Source organism: Oncorhynchus kisutch, unplaced genomic scaffold (assembly GCF_002021735.2).
Source record: "Oncorhynchus kisutch isolate 150728-3 unplaced genomic scaffold, Okis_V2 scaffold2061, whole genome shotgun sequence".
Classification (NCBI taxonomy): domain Eukaryota; kingdom Metazoa; phylum Chordata; class Actinopteri; order Salmoniformes; family Salmonidae; genus Oncorhynchus; species Oncorhynchus kisutch.
Window position 1 is genome coordinate 17,531 of NW_022264006.1, and position 15,080 is coordinate 32,610.

Genomic DNA, 15,080 nt, shown 5'->3' on the forward strand with positions numbered 1-15,080 from the left:
TCTTCTCCTTGTATGAGCTGAAAGTTTAGAGGGACGGCCAGGTCTTGGTAGATTTGCAGTGGTCTGATACTCCTTCCATTTCAATATTATCGCTTGCACAGTGCTCCTTGGGATGTTTAAAGCTTGGGAAATCTTTTTGTATCCAAATCCGGCTTTAAACTTCTTCACAACAGTATATCGGACCTGCCTGGTGTGTTCCTTGTTATTCATGATGCTCTCTGCGCTTTTAACGGACCTCTGAGACTATCACAGTGCAGGTGCATTTATACGGAGACTTGATTACACACAGGTGGATTGTATTTATCATCATTAGTCATTTAGGTCAACATTGGATCATTCAGAGATCCTCACTGAACTTCTGGAGAGAGTTTGCTGCACTGAAAGTAAAGGGGCTGAATAATTTTGCACGCCCAATTTTTCAGTTTTTGATTTGTTAAAAAAGTTTGAAATATCCAATCAATGTCGTTCCACTTCATGATTGTGTCCCACTTGTTGTTGATTCTTCACAAAAAAATACAGTTTTATATCTTTATGTTTGAAGCCTGAAATGTGGCAAAAGGTCGTAAAGTTCAAGGGGGCTGAATACTTTCGCAAGGTACTGTAAATCAATCTGATACATTCAATTCCTTATTAAGAATATTACACTACTCTCGTGGATGTATTGTGATGCTTTTTATTAATGCAGGGTTGACCAATATCCTGGGCACATCTCTGTGGATTGGACTGAATAGCCTAGACTTTGAGGCTGGATGGCAGTGGAGCAATGGAAACCCATTCAGATATTTAAACTGGGCCCCAGGTGAGTGCAACTGCATGCAACACATCATATTATACATTACAGCCTAGGGAACAACTGAGGTTGTCCAAGTATGTTATGACTTACAATGATGCAGGAAGACAATTAATAAACACATGGGTCAATATTTCCAAAAGGACATCCATCAACTGAACCCGGGCTCAGCTGTGCAACCCTGAATGCTGGCAAGGCCTCGAAATGGGAGACCAATGAATGTTCCAAGAAGCTGGGATATATCTGTCGCAAAGGAAACTCCACTACTCTGGCCTCTGCCCCTATAGGTAAGAGTTGAATCATACAGTACATAACAGTCATGACCTACACACAATTTTTGACTTAGTTCAAATGCCATGCAACACAAGGTTAACAACACCAGGTCAGGTTGTGTAGGGTAGGGTAAACTGAACATTTATATATTAGTGCCCAATTTCACTAAGTGTCTCAGAGTAGGAGTGCTGAACTAGTGTCAGTTTAGCTTTTTAGATTATAATGAATAAGGTTACATGGACAGGGCGGGCTGATACTAGATCAGCACTCTCACCCCAAGATGCATTATGAATATGGACCCAGAGGTTGTTTTGGGTCAAACAGATAAAACATTACAGTCTACCACTTTCTGGACATTCTACCTTCTCTCTGACTATTGAACTTTGACCCCCCTCAGTAGGAAAAGATCAGCCCACCTTCTGCACCAGTCACTGGATTCCCTATGCAGGCCACTGCTACTACCTACAACGTACCAAGAAGATGTGGAGGGATGCCCTGGCCGCCTGCCACAAAGATGGAGGGGACCTGGCCAGCATCCACAACATAGAAGAACAAAGCTTCATCATCTCTCAGACAGGATATAGTGAGTCCACTATCCATGTTGTAGCTACAATTACCTCTATATCTGATAGATCTGTTATGCACTACAATGATCTTTCTCGTGGGTTGTCATTTCTATCAGTTTTGAAAACCATTCTGAGATGTGTCCCAATAAAAGTCTGGGTATTTGGATTGACAAAGAGTTCATGTTTAAAAAGCATTCGGATGAGCTAGTTAAAAAGGTATTTAAAAAAAATAGATCTGGCTTCTCCCTAAATAGCAGGCAGCAGATTGTACCGTCAATATTCCTGCCCGCTCTTGACTATGGTGACACCATTTACCAGATTCCAGAAGCCACTAGTCTTAAACGTTTGGATGCCATCTACCATAATTTCCTTCACTTTATCACAGGTGACAATTTTAATACTCACCACTGCATCCTCTATCAAAACATTGGCTGGTTCTCATTGAAGTCCTGTAGATCACTTCATTACTCCCTTTTTATTTACAACGTTCCACTACACAAGCTTCTAATTTACCTAACTTTGTCGCTAAGGTATAAAAGAATAGGCGACCAAACCCATCACAGTGTTGTTGAAATCTTGAGGCCTCTAAGATCTCTACCTATTTTGGTAAATCCTCCTTTAGCTTTAGTGCCCCCCATTGTTGGAATAACCTGCAAAATTCCTTGCATCTTGATTTCCTGGTGCCGTTAAAGCAGTTTAGGATGCTGGTGTTAAATTCATTCATTGTGAATTGCAGTTGTTTTTATTGATGTAATGGTTCATTTGTTGAAATGGTAGTATTGTAACTGTACCTTGTCGACTTTTTATTTGTCTTGTTTTCTTTGGAATGTTCATTTTCTTCATTGTGAAAATGTTTGTACTCAGGGCATGATTGTGAATGAGACCCTGGTCTAAATTGGGCCTCCATGAATAAATAATAATAATGCCACCTCAGTCAATTTGATCAGCCAAAGGCAACGATAAGTATATCAGGTGTTTATCACTGTCTTCCTGGCTCTGACTCTTAATGTCCTTCTGCTTGACTTCAGCGGCCACAGATGAGCTGTGGATCGGCCTGAACGACCAAAGGAACGCGCTGCTGTTTGAGTGGACCGACCGATCCCATGTGACATTCAGCCACTGGCAGACAGGGGAGCCCTCCCATGGTGCCAACCTCCAGGAGGACTGTGTCCTGATCAGAGGAAAGGTAACATTCACATTGGTCCCTCAATGGACAGACTAGGTTCATGCTAATGCTAACACTAATGCTAGCTAAATGCTTACACCACAGATTTTGTATAACTAACCTTAACACTCGCTATATGCTAGTGCTAGGTAAATGCTGACGCTAGATAAATGCGAACACTAGCTGAATGCTACGGCTAACAATGGCAATGATGACAACGTTTAACATTGGTGTCAACGCAGTAATAAATGTGGTATTGTGACAATGTGGACTCCATATTCTCTCACAGGATGGGAAGTGGGCTGATAATTTGTGTGAGAAGACCTACGGGTACATGTGTAAGAAAAAGGCCTCCACCAAACCGGTGGCAGGTGCCCCAGAGGAAGATAGTCCAGGATGTAAGCTGGTGAGTGAGGTCATTTCCTGTTTGTTGAAAGGGAGAGTACAGTAACTAATGAATACAGAATTATATCACATGAAATGGAAGCTTGAAAAAGATTCTAGATAAGGACTAGAATGGTGTCATCTTGACTGACAAAGATCCACCAGTAGGAGGATAATTGTTTCTGTATTTTTGTCATCAAGGGCTGGATCCGGTATGGTTCTTACTGCTACAACGTTGGATCAGAAACCAAAACATTTGATGAGGCCAAGCAGACCTGCCAGCGGAGTGACTCAATCCTGGTGGAAGTGGCTGACAGGTACGGTATCACATCATGACCATTTTATAAGGATAAGTTATATTTGACTCACTTATTTGAGTCACATCCTGGACAAGATAATAGCAATAAGTTGTCAGATAACAGATTTAATGTGTGTGTGTTTGTTGGTTTGTAGGTATGAAAATGCCTTCCTGGTCAGTTTGGTGGGTTTGAGGCCGGAGAAGTACTTCTGGAGTGGACTTTCCAACATGGCGGATATAGACACGTTCAAGTGGACTACCAGTTCGGAGGTCAAGTTCACCCACTTCAACGTGGGCATGCCAGGTACAGTGTCCTTTTACCACAATGGTGATTGATTGTAGCAACTGATGATCGATTGTAGCATGAACTGTCATTGCTATGATGACTGCGGTATTAGAGGACTACTTTCTCCCACACCTTAACTGCCTGGCAAATGTCAGAACTAAATGAAACTATTAAGTTTTCTCTCGCCTTTCTGTGTGTTTGAAAAAAGACAGAAAACAAGGCTGTGTAGCTATGACAACTGGAATGTTTGCGGGACTATGGGATGTAGTCAGCTGCAGCAACAAGGAGAAGTACATCTGTAAGAAAATGGCGGAGGGCGTCACATCAACAATGGCCCCTCCCACCACCCCGGCACTGAGCTGTCCTTCTGGGTGGTCACCTGTTGCTAAAAGAAATATCTGTTACAAGGTACAGTTGGGGAACATTTGATTTGATTTGATTTGATTTTGATTTGATTTGTAACAAACACTTTGATTAGTCAATTGAAGTGAAGTTTTTTTAATATTAATAATTTAATCAACGAGCATGAATTCATTGATAATCCTTAATTAGAATAATTAATTAATAATTCATCAATAATAATTTTCTCTCCCCTCAATAAGCTTCACAGAAAAGAGACTGAAAACAAGAAGTCATGGTCAGAGTCGCGGGAATTCTGCAAGGCCATTGGTGGTGATCTGATGAGCATTCACAGTGCCACAGACCTGAACGGCTCTCCGTAAGTTATCCTCATAACTGTCTCTGTTGCCATGAGTATCAGTCAAAACCAGTGTGGTCCTATTAACCACGGTCTGTGGTTGAAGTCAAAATCAGCACGGTTGTAATAACCACTGTTTATGGTTGAAATTAACACGGTCATAATAACCACTGTCTATGGTTGAAAACCACAAAGTCATAATAACCACTATTTGTGGTTGAAAACCACACAGTCATAAAAACCACTGTCTGTGGTTGAAAACCACACAGTCAGAATAACCACTGTCTGTGGTTGAAAACCACACAGTCATAAAAACCACTGTCTGTGGTTTCCATTCTCTCTGTTCAGGTATCATTCCTCTGATGCAGCCTGGATCGGCCTCAGCAATCTGGATCCTTCTGCAGGTTTCGTCTGGGCTGACGGATCAGCAGTGAGTAGCCTGCCACCTCATCTTTACTGTGATATTCCTTCTCCTTACAAGTAGTTTATTACTCACTACTCTTGTTTCAATCTTTGATTTGCAGTCATTGTATTTAATGGGAATGAAAGTACATACAGTACTATGGTGTCCATATAAGGACAGCCTCAGCCTGAGGCTAATATGGACACCATACAATGCTACTGTGTAACATTATTCCAATGTTGTTCTCCAGTTCAGCTATGAGAATTGGGGATTTGGAGAACCAAACAACTACAACGAAAACGAAAAATGCGCAGAGGTCCAGTTTTACTACGGACGCCACTGGAATGATCGACACTGTGATGCCTACAATGACTGGATTTGCGAGATTCGCAAAGGTACAGTAGACCATATCTGCTGGAGCACTGACTTCACCAGCCACTGGGCACAGACGTCAATTCAAGATCTGTTCCACGTTGGTTCAACGTTTAAACAACATTGATTCAACCAGTGTGTGTGCCCAATGGGCATGCAGTTCATGTCAGTCATGAAACTATTGATGAACATAGAATTTTGACCCTCAACCTTGCAGATGTGCTCACCCAAACTTTTTTTGGTATCCACAGGGGTTACCCCAAAGCCCCATCCCACTCAAGTTGAGCCAGGTAATGCATAGGATCTTAGGAATATGTCCAGTTTCCTGTTTCTCATTCCTCCACTTCCTGTCTCCACTTCCTCCTTCTCACTATCCCTGCTCTCCTTCAAGCTCTTGGCCTTTCCCTTAAGTTAAATGAATCACTGCACATAATGTATAGCACACCTTCTTCTATCATTTAGTTTGCGAAGCATAGTTCAACACAAACACTAAGAGAAAATGTACTCTGTGAAAATGTACTATTAAAAATGCCTAACAGGAAATGTACTCCTTTTTTACATGCCTTTTCAGTGTACAACACTACAAAGGACGGCTGGATTGAGTACAACGACACTCAGTATTTCTTCAACACTGAGAATCTCCCCATGGACGAGGCGAGAGAATTCTGTAAAAAGAACTTTGGTGATCTGGTGGTCATTACTGCAGAGAGCGAGAGGAAGTTTATATGGAAACAGGTAGACACTTCTATACTGAACAAAAATATAAATGCAACATGAAAAAATGTCAGTTCATATACAGTACCAGTCAAATGTTTGGACACACTTTTTATTTATTTTTTCTATTTTCTACATAATAGAATAATAGTATACACATCACTACTATGAAATAACACATATGGAATCATGTAGTAACCAAAAAAGTGTTAAACAAATCCAAATATATTTTATATTTGAGATTCTTTAAAGTAGCCACCCTTTGCCTTGATGACAGCTTTGCACACTCTTGGCATTCTCTCAACCAGCTTCATGAGGTAGTCACCTGGAATGCATTTCAATTAACAGGTGAGCCCTGTTACAAGTTCGTTTGTGTAATTTCTTTCCTTCTAAATGCATTTGAGCTAATCAGTTGTGTTGTGACAAGATGGGGTGGTGTACTACATGATTCCATATGTGTTATTTCATAGTTTTGATGTCTTCACTACAATGTAGAAAATAGTACAAATAAAGAAAAACACTTGAATGAGTAGCTGTGTCCAAACTTGACTGATACTGTAAGTAAATCAGTCAATTTAAATAAATAAAGTAGGCCCTCATCTATGGATTTCACATCACTGGGAATACTGATTTGCATCTATTGGTCACAGATACCTTGAAAAAAATGTAGGGGCGTGGATCAGAAAACCAGTCAGTATCTGGTGTGCACACCATTTGCCTCATGCAGCATGACACATTTCCTTCACATAGAGGTGATCAGGCTGGTGATTGTGGCCTGTGGAATGTTGTCTGACTCCTCTTCAATGGCTGTGCGAAGTTGCTGGATATTGGCAAGAACTGGAACTGGCTGTTGAACAAGTTGATCCAGAGCATCCCAAACATGCTCAAATGGTGACATAACTGGTGAGTATGTAGGCCATGGAAGAACTGGGACTTTTTCAGCTTCCAGGAATTGTGTACAGATCCTTGCAACATTGGGCCTTGCATTATCATGCTGAAACATGAGGTGATAGTGGTGAATGAATGGCACAACAATGGAACTCATCATGGTCTATAAAATGCAATTGTGTTCGTTGTCAGTAGCTTATGCCTGCCCATACCATAATAACCCCGCCGCCACCATGGTGCACTCTCTTCACATCGTTGACATCAGCAAGCCGCTCACCCACAAGACGCCACACAAGTGGTCTGCAGTTGTGAGGCCGGTTGGACGTCATTCTCTAAAATGACATCGGAGGCGGCATATGATAGAGAAATTAACATTCCATCCTCTGGAAAAAGCTCTGGTGAACATTCCTGCAGTCAGCATGCTAATTGCACGTTCCCTCAAAACTTGAGACATCTGTGGCATTGGGTTGTATGACAAAACTGCACATTTTAGAGTGGCCTTTCCTTGTCCCCACCACAAGGTGCACCTGTATAATGATCACACTGTTTAATCAGCTTCTTGATATGCCACACCTACCTGGTGGATGGATTATCTTGACAAAGGAGAAATGCTCACTAACAGGGATGTAAACAAACGTGTGCACTAAAATTGAGAGAAATACGTTTTTTTGTGCGTTATTGAACATTTCAGAGATCTTTTATTTCAGCTCATGAAACATGAGACCAAAACTTTACACGTTGTGTTTATATTTGTGTATATGCAGTCCTGTGACGTCCAAAAAGCTTTGGTTCTTGGGATCTGATAAAGAGAGGATTTTACACTATGACAGGATGACAACAAGTGTCACTGAAATGTTCAATGTTCAATCTAGAAATGGTTGTTTCCTCAAAGAGTTGCAACTTTTTTCCAGATATCTAGAGGATCCGAGGGACAATATTACATTGGAATGACCGTTGGTTTGGATAAGTCTTTTAGGTATGTAAAATGACTGTTGACTGTTCCCTGGACATTTAAAACAACCTGAAGTCCTACCACCTCTTTTCAGAGATATTTGTGCATGAGCATGTTTTGTTTGTCACAGTCCAGTGAACATGCCTGAAATCTGTGCTTCTCTGCCGAGTGGAGAAACGTGTGCTTTCAAGGTGTGTAGTTGATTGAATAGATGCTCACAGTTCAGACTGGGTTTGTGTACTGTATGTTTCAGCTGGTTGGATGGGTCTCCTGTTGTGTTTACCGCGTGGGATCAAAACGAACCCAACTTTGCCAACAACGATGAGAACTGTGTGACGATATACAAGAGTATGGGTACGTCTAATTCCAGAGGGATTTAGCAGTTATGCTCTCGTTACTGTGTTGTTATACTGCAACATCCATGGGACTTTCTCTAACATTCAGGGAACGCTCCCAGGATGTAATTTTGTAAGCTGGGTCTATATCGGGTTGTGTCTCTTTGTTTCTCTGCATCTCTAGGGTACTGGAATGATATCAACTGTGGAGTAGAGCTGGCCTCCATTTGTAAAAGAACCACCAGTTTCATTAACACGACCATGGCCCCCACCACTGTACCCAGGGGAGGTTGTGTCCCAGAATGGATTGCTTTCCAGGGGAAGGTAACTGCTACACTACTACAGTACCACCACCACATACTATAAAATCATACAAGGACATCCTTCTGTAGTCTACATACACCTGCATGGTACACCAGCAGAGAGAACCTCACACAAACTACTTTCCTTATCATGTGATGACCCAATGTGATGCTGACCTGTGTGTGGAGAGTCATTGTCTACATCCCAAATGGCACCCTATTCCCTTTATAGTGCAATACTTTTGACCAGAGCCCATGCACTATAGAATCGATTTTGTTTGCTGTAGTAGCGCGTTCCAACACACAGCGTGTTGATGCATCATGTTTCCACAGTGCTACAAATTCATTGGAGACAGTGATAAGAAGCCATGGCAGGAGGCCAGGACCTACTGCATCAACCAGGGAGGGAACCTGGCCTCTGTCCTCAGCGAGAAAGAGCAAGGTGGGTGAGGAGGCCATCCTTCTAGAGGCTAGAGCTTTGGGTAACCGAAAGGTTGCTCGATCGAATCCCCGAGCTGACAAGATACAAATCTGTTGTTTGCCCCTGAACAAGGCAGTTAACCCACTGTTCCTAGGCCATCATTGTAAATAGGAATTTGTTCTTAACTAACTTGTCAAGTAAAATAAAGTTTAAATAAATAAAAGTGTACACCTCACCGCCAAATCTACCTGAGACAATGGCATTGCCCAAGGTAGAATGAAATAGAATGAACATTGAAATTCTAAAAAGTAATTTAGCATAAAACCATGCTATTAAAATTCTGTCAAATGTTATGTGTTCAATTATATTGAGGATTTGTGCAATTATAAGCATGCAACAAGAAATCTTATAGACATTGGTTAAAAAGTGCCAAATAATTGAAATGCTAACCAATGGAACAGGGGTTGATAATCCTTTGCATGTAAACAGTATATATGGATTCACTTGTTGACTCTTCATTGTTCTGACTGGTCTTCCTCCCAGCATTCCTTACCACCCAGATGCTTGGGAATCCTCAGGACATTTGGATAGGTCTGAACGACGTCAACTCGGAGATGCGCTTCCTATGGACGGAGGGGAGAGGGGTTTCCTATACCAACTGGGCAAAAGGGCATCCAATGTCAGTGCCAGACGGACGATATTCATTTATGGAAGAGGTACAAGACTTACAGTAAAAATAACTGTTTGCTGAACACAGATTAAGTGACTTCCTGGAAACAGATTAAAAATGGTTCTGAATAGAGAATCCCCCTTGAAAGTAGGTAGACTAAAATCTACTTTCAAGGAAGATTCTTTATTGAGAATGATTTTTAATCCAGAACTGCGCCTTCAATCTGGGTTTGAGAACCTTTACATGTTAGGCTTTGGGATTTTGATTGACTTATTGTCAATAAATCCAAATGCAAAACAGCCTTAACCAGTCAAATGAGAATTCTGAAGAGGGGATCTAACCTTTTCATCTCCTTCCCAATCTCTCTTCCAGGTGTTTGACTGTGTGGTTCTGGTGGGCAGCTCTCAAAAACAGGCAGGAATGTGGAAGGTCGAGGACTGCTTACTATCCCGTGGTTTCATCTGCAAAAGGAATATTGGTGAGAAGAAGCCATAGTTCAGTGAGGCTGCTCTAGGTTTGAAAAATTCCAGTAACTTTCTCACAATCTCCAGGTTTTCCAGAAATCCGTGAATCCTCCAAGCAGCATTTTATTTTTTATGTATTTTTTATTTCACCTTTATTTAACCAGGTAGGCTAGTTGAGAACACCTTTATTTAACCAGGTAGGCTAGTTGAGAACACCTTTATTTAACCAGGTAGGCTAGTTGAGAACACCTTTATTTAACCAGGTAGGCTAGTTGAGAACACCTTTATTTAACCAGGTAGGCTAGTTGAGAACAAGTTCTCATTTGCAACTGCGACCTGGCCAAGATAAAGCAAAGCAGTGTGAACAGACAACAACACAGAGTTACACATGGAGTAAACAATTAACAAGTCAATAACACAGTAGAAAAAAAATTGATTCTATATACATTGTGTGCAAAAGGCATGAGGAGGTAGGCGAATAATTACAATTTTGCAGATTAACACTGGAGTGATAAATGATCAGATGGTCATGTACAGGTAGAGATATTGGTGTGCAAAAGAGCAGAAAAGTAAATAAATATAAACATTATGGGGAAGAGGTAAAATTGGGTGGGCTATTTACCGATAGACTATGTACAGCTGCAGCGATCGGTTAGCTTCTCAGATAGCAGATGTTTGAAGTTGGTGAGGGAGATAAAAGTCTCCAACTTCAGCAAATTTTGCAATTCGTTCCAGTCACAGGCAGCAGAGAACTGGAACGAAAGGCGGCCAAATGAGGTGTTGGCTTTAGGGATGATCAGTGAGATACACCTGCTGGAGCGCGTGCTACGAGTGGGTGTTGCCATCGTGACCAGTGAACTGAGATAAGGCGGAGCTTTACCTAGCATGGACTTGTAGATGACCTGGAGCCTGGGTCTGGCGATGAATATGTAGCGAGGGCCAGCCGACTAGAGCATACAGGTCGCAGTGGTGGGTGGTATAAGGTGCTTTAGTAACAAAACGGATGGCACTGTGATAAACTGCATCCAGTTTGCTGAGTAGAGTGTTGGAAGCAATTTTGTAGATGACATCGCCGAAGTCGAGGATCGGTAGGATAGTCAGTTTTACTAGGGTAAGTTTGGCGGCGTGAGTGAAGGAGGCTTTGTTGCGGAATAGAAAGCCGACTCTAGATTTGATTTTAGATTGGAGATGTTTGATATGAGTCTGGAAGGAGAGTTTACAGTCTAGCCAGACACCTAGGTACTTATAGATGTCCACATATTCTAGGTCGGAACCATCCAGGGTGGTGATGCTAGTCGGGCGTGCGGGTGCAGGCAGCGAACGGTTGAAAAGCATGCATTTGGTTTTACTAGCGTTTAAGAGCAGATGGAGGCCACGGAAGGAGTGTTGTATGGCATTGAAGCTCGTTTGGAGGTTAGATAGCACAGTGTCCAAGGACGGGCTGGAAGTACACAGAAGGGTGTCGTCTGCGTAGAGGTGGATCAGGGAATCGCCCGCAGCAAGAGCAACATCATTGATATATACAGAGAAAAGAGTCGGCCCGAGAATTGAACCCTGTGGCACTCCCATAGAGACTGCCAGAGGACCGGACAGCATATCTGGAGAACCTGCCAGTTTTTGGCAAGTTATCGATAACCCTAGTTGAGGCTGTTCAATTCCAATTATTTGGTATGTGGTCCAAATAGAGTAACCCTCTTTAGGTTCCCCTCCAACAAGTCTCCTTTGGTTTCAGATTCTCAGATTGTGGTCCCTGCCACCACAGAGTCAACGAAGACGTTCTACAAGCTGGGAAATGACTCCTTCAAACTGGTGGTCCAGAAGATGAACTGGGACGAGGCCCGGAGGCAATGTAAAGCAAACGATGCAGAGTTGGCTAGCATCCTGAACCCCATCACCCAGGCCTTCATCACAATGCAGAGAAACAAATACCATGAGCCCATGTGGATCGGCCTCAACAACAACTTGGTAAAAGTCTTTACTATTGACATTGCTCTATGCCAATCATTTGGGTTACAGAGACTAAATATTCTAGACAATATGTTGATCAGACTAACTATAAATATGGAGATTTGTGATCTTCAATTTCCTCTTTACAAGGCCCAGTAGTTAAAAAATGACCTAACTTGTTGGACTCTGGCTTTGGTTTAAGAGCTAGTGCAGCTCCAAAGAGGACTTAGCATTGATATGATCTCCCACTGTTATCCATTGGATCTCCTACTCTGACGTGTTCATTTCAGAAACCAAAGTGATTTTGTGTTTGAAAAGCTGCAAGCTTTCAGCTGGACCTTGCTCCCATTGTGTGTTGTCTTTGTCTCTGTCTCTCAGACTGAAGGGCGTTTTAAGTGGGTGGATAACTGGCCTCTATCTTACACCAAATGGGGCGAAGATGAGCCAAAGAACAATATGGCCTGTGTTTACATGGATACGGACGCCAAGTGGAAGACAGGCGACTGTAGTAACACCTACTCCTCACTGTGCAAGAGATCACCAGGTCAGACAAGGCCTTTACTCCATTTACCCACAAAGTCTGTGTTTAATGCTTGATCAATCCAAAAGTGTGTCTTTAAAAATGTTGTATGCAGTAATGTATCAGTTGTGCCGACATTGACCATATACATCTCATGTACATCAACTTCAGTATGTGAACTTCTCTGGCCTCTTTTAAAGACATAGCCCCCAGCCAGCCCCCTCAGCTCCCTGGCAACTGCCCCGAGCCCAAGAAACGCAAGACGTGGGTTCCCTTCAGGGGTTACTGCTACGCCTTCCTCAACTCTGTGGTGGACAACTGGGCCCACGCCACTGTGGAATGTCTCCGAATGGGTACACACTTCTTCTCCTTCACACCAACTGTCATTCAGACCACAATTGTTGTGTCCCAAACGGCATACTATTCCATGGTCAAAAAGTAGTACACTATACATAGGAACTGGGGTGCTATTTGGGACATACCCAATGTTTTAATTGAATGTAGAGCACATGAACTCATTAATTGAATGCAAGAAATTCAAAGTGATTGATGGTGATGATGAATACGGGTAGTACGTTTCTCTGACAACAGGAGCATCCCTGGTGAGTGTCGAGGATCCATTGGAGGCCAGATTCATCCAGGAGAACCTTGAGCTACTGCAGGATGGATCCAAGTCATTCTGGATTGGCATGCACAAAAGCCACGAAGGTCAGTACCTATGGTTATAAAATTCTGCGAAATTTCCCAAAATTTCCAACCAGGATTTCTGGAAAATAAAGGAATTCTTGAAAAATTACCGGAATTTTGAAACCCTATCAGTGAATTTTACTGACAACCCATAACATTGAGGCCGCTGGCTCAAAAAGCCTTTTCCCTCGAATATAAAACATGTTTAACTAGCAACATCAGCTAAAATGAACAAATGGCAAGTACAGTACCTACCCATCTCTTGCAATTCTAAGATTATGTCCCATTTACACAACCATGTTAATTGATTTATAGTTGTTCAATGACAATGAATCACCCATGTCAAAGGATATAGGTTTGACCCAATGTTCTTGTTCCAGGCGACTGGATGTGGATTGACAACAGTGTGGTGGACTATACCAACTGGAAACAAGGGATGCCAAAGAGTGAACAATGTGTGGAGATCCAGTCTGATAGTGGTCTGTGGAGCACTAACAGCTGCAACCGGTACAAGTCGTACATCTGCAAAACAGCCAAAGGTGAGTCGGACTCAGCTGATAGATTCAAGTATTTAAGATGGGATGATATCAGAGTCATTATTCAAGTCATCCTGTGTTTGTTTTATCAGCTTAGAATTGTCTTGCAATTATGTTTTGTGAACAACTTTATCTCTTTCTTTTGCAGTCATCACACCAACAGAGAAGCAACCAGTTGCTGGTGAGTGTCTCACAGCAGATATAATTGGTTAGCGTAAAGAATGATACATTTGATCAGTTTTGACAGTCAAATCAATGCTTTTCTTGCTCCAGGGCATAGTCCTGGGATCAGTTTCCCCTCACCCAATCCATAACCATTAGTGGAGAAAATGCAAAACTGATCCAAGATCAGCGTCTAGGGGCAACTTCACTCTACTCCACATGTCTGAACATTATATAGGGCCTAAAACCAATCCCACAATAATTTTGCCAATAACACTGTGACTTCCTTTCTTCTAGCTCCCCTAGTGGAGGAAGCTCCCCATGGTTATGCCGGCATCGCTGTGGCAGTCGTCTTGGTGATAATCACAGTGGTAGGACTCGGTGCCTTCCTACTCCGCAAACGGATACCTACCCCCGTCCTTGGAGAGTGTACTTTCGACAACACCTTGTACTTCAACAACCCCATCCGCCCAACAGCCACTGTGGACACCAAGGGCCTGGTGGCCAACATAGAGCAGAACGAAACAGCTTAGTTAGACAGGACACAAAGAACCACCAACAGGTGAAAACACTTTTGAGACAAGTTTTGATATGAAAAATACCCCAAAAGCATGCTGCTGGTGTTAAGGCCTACCCATTCTGAGATTGCAACTAAATCTGAAACCATTCACATACTATCTTTGTTAATTTTCTTGCTCTGTAAATAATGGGTGAAAATTATATGCACTTTGTGCATATCAGCATCAGGTGTCAAGGATACAGTCCAGATGTACAGCTAAGATTGCATATGCAACCCTTGCACAAATTATAGAATCAACAACAGTAATTTTGTTTGGTTTAGAGGAGCCTTGTACAGATTTATTTGGTGTGTGAAACTAAAGTTCAAAATACAACCACTGTACTTTGCTTTGTTTTTGCCAAGTTATATTGTAAATATATGCTCAAAGAGAGAGAAATAAAGTTTTGAAACAAATGTCTTTGACCTTATACTCTTACTCACACTTCTCACACATTGCATGCTAAATCAATACATACTGAATCCAGGCGCATTTAGAGGATTAATACAAAATGTTTGGAACTATATACAGTAATTGAGGTACACTTAAACACAGCTATCATCACTATGAGGCAGATTAAAGAGGTTATTGGATCGTTCCACCAATTTCGGTGACTTTTAAGAAGTGTGACATGGTCCCCCAAAAAAACTTTTGATTTCACCTAATTTTAACATTCTGTCATTAAGAGTAC

General features: G+C 42.0%; 1 protein-coding gene across 2 annotated transcripts; it reads left to right on the plus strand.

Annotated features, from left to right (window-relative positions):
• The first annotated feature begins 651 nt into the window (after positions 1-651).
• Positions 652-14,805, plus strand: LOC116369029 (macrophage mannose receptor 1-like). Of its 2 annotated transcripts, none has more exons than XM_031819337.1 (26): positions 652-799; positions 934-1,077; positions 1,461-1,646; positions 2,658-2,815; positions 3,084-3,200; positions 3,380-3,495; positions 3,632-3,780; positions 3,971-4,170; positions 4,365-4,480; positions 4,808-4,889; positions 5,113-5,257; positions 5,486-5,524; positions 5,806-5,969; positions 7,748-7,812; positions 8,042-8,142; positions 8,308-8,447; positions 8,759-8,867; positions 9,390-9,562; positions 9,889-9,994; positions 11,713-11,945; positions 12,306-12,471; positions 12,648-12,800; positions 13,039-13,155; positions 13,515-13,673; positions 13,819-13,851; positions 14,130-14,805. In XM_031819337.1, the coding sequence occupies exons 1-26, from the start codon at positions 667-669 to the stop codon at positions 14,363-14,365; spliced, it is 3,540 nt and encodes a 1,179-aa protein (XP_031675197.1). In that variant the 5' UTR covers positions 652-666; the 3' UTR covers positions 14,366-14,805. The 2 variants fall into 2 exon arrangements, with proteins under 2 accessions (XP_031675197.1, XP_031675198.1); XM_031819338.1 differs by having other exon boundaries at positions 1,464-1,646.
• The last annotated feature ends 275 nt before the right edge of the window (positions 14,806-15,080 follow it).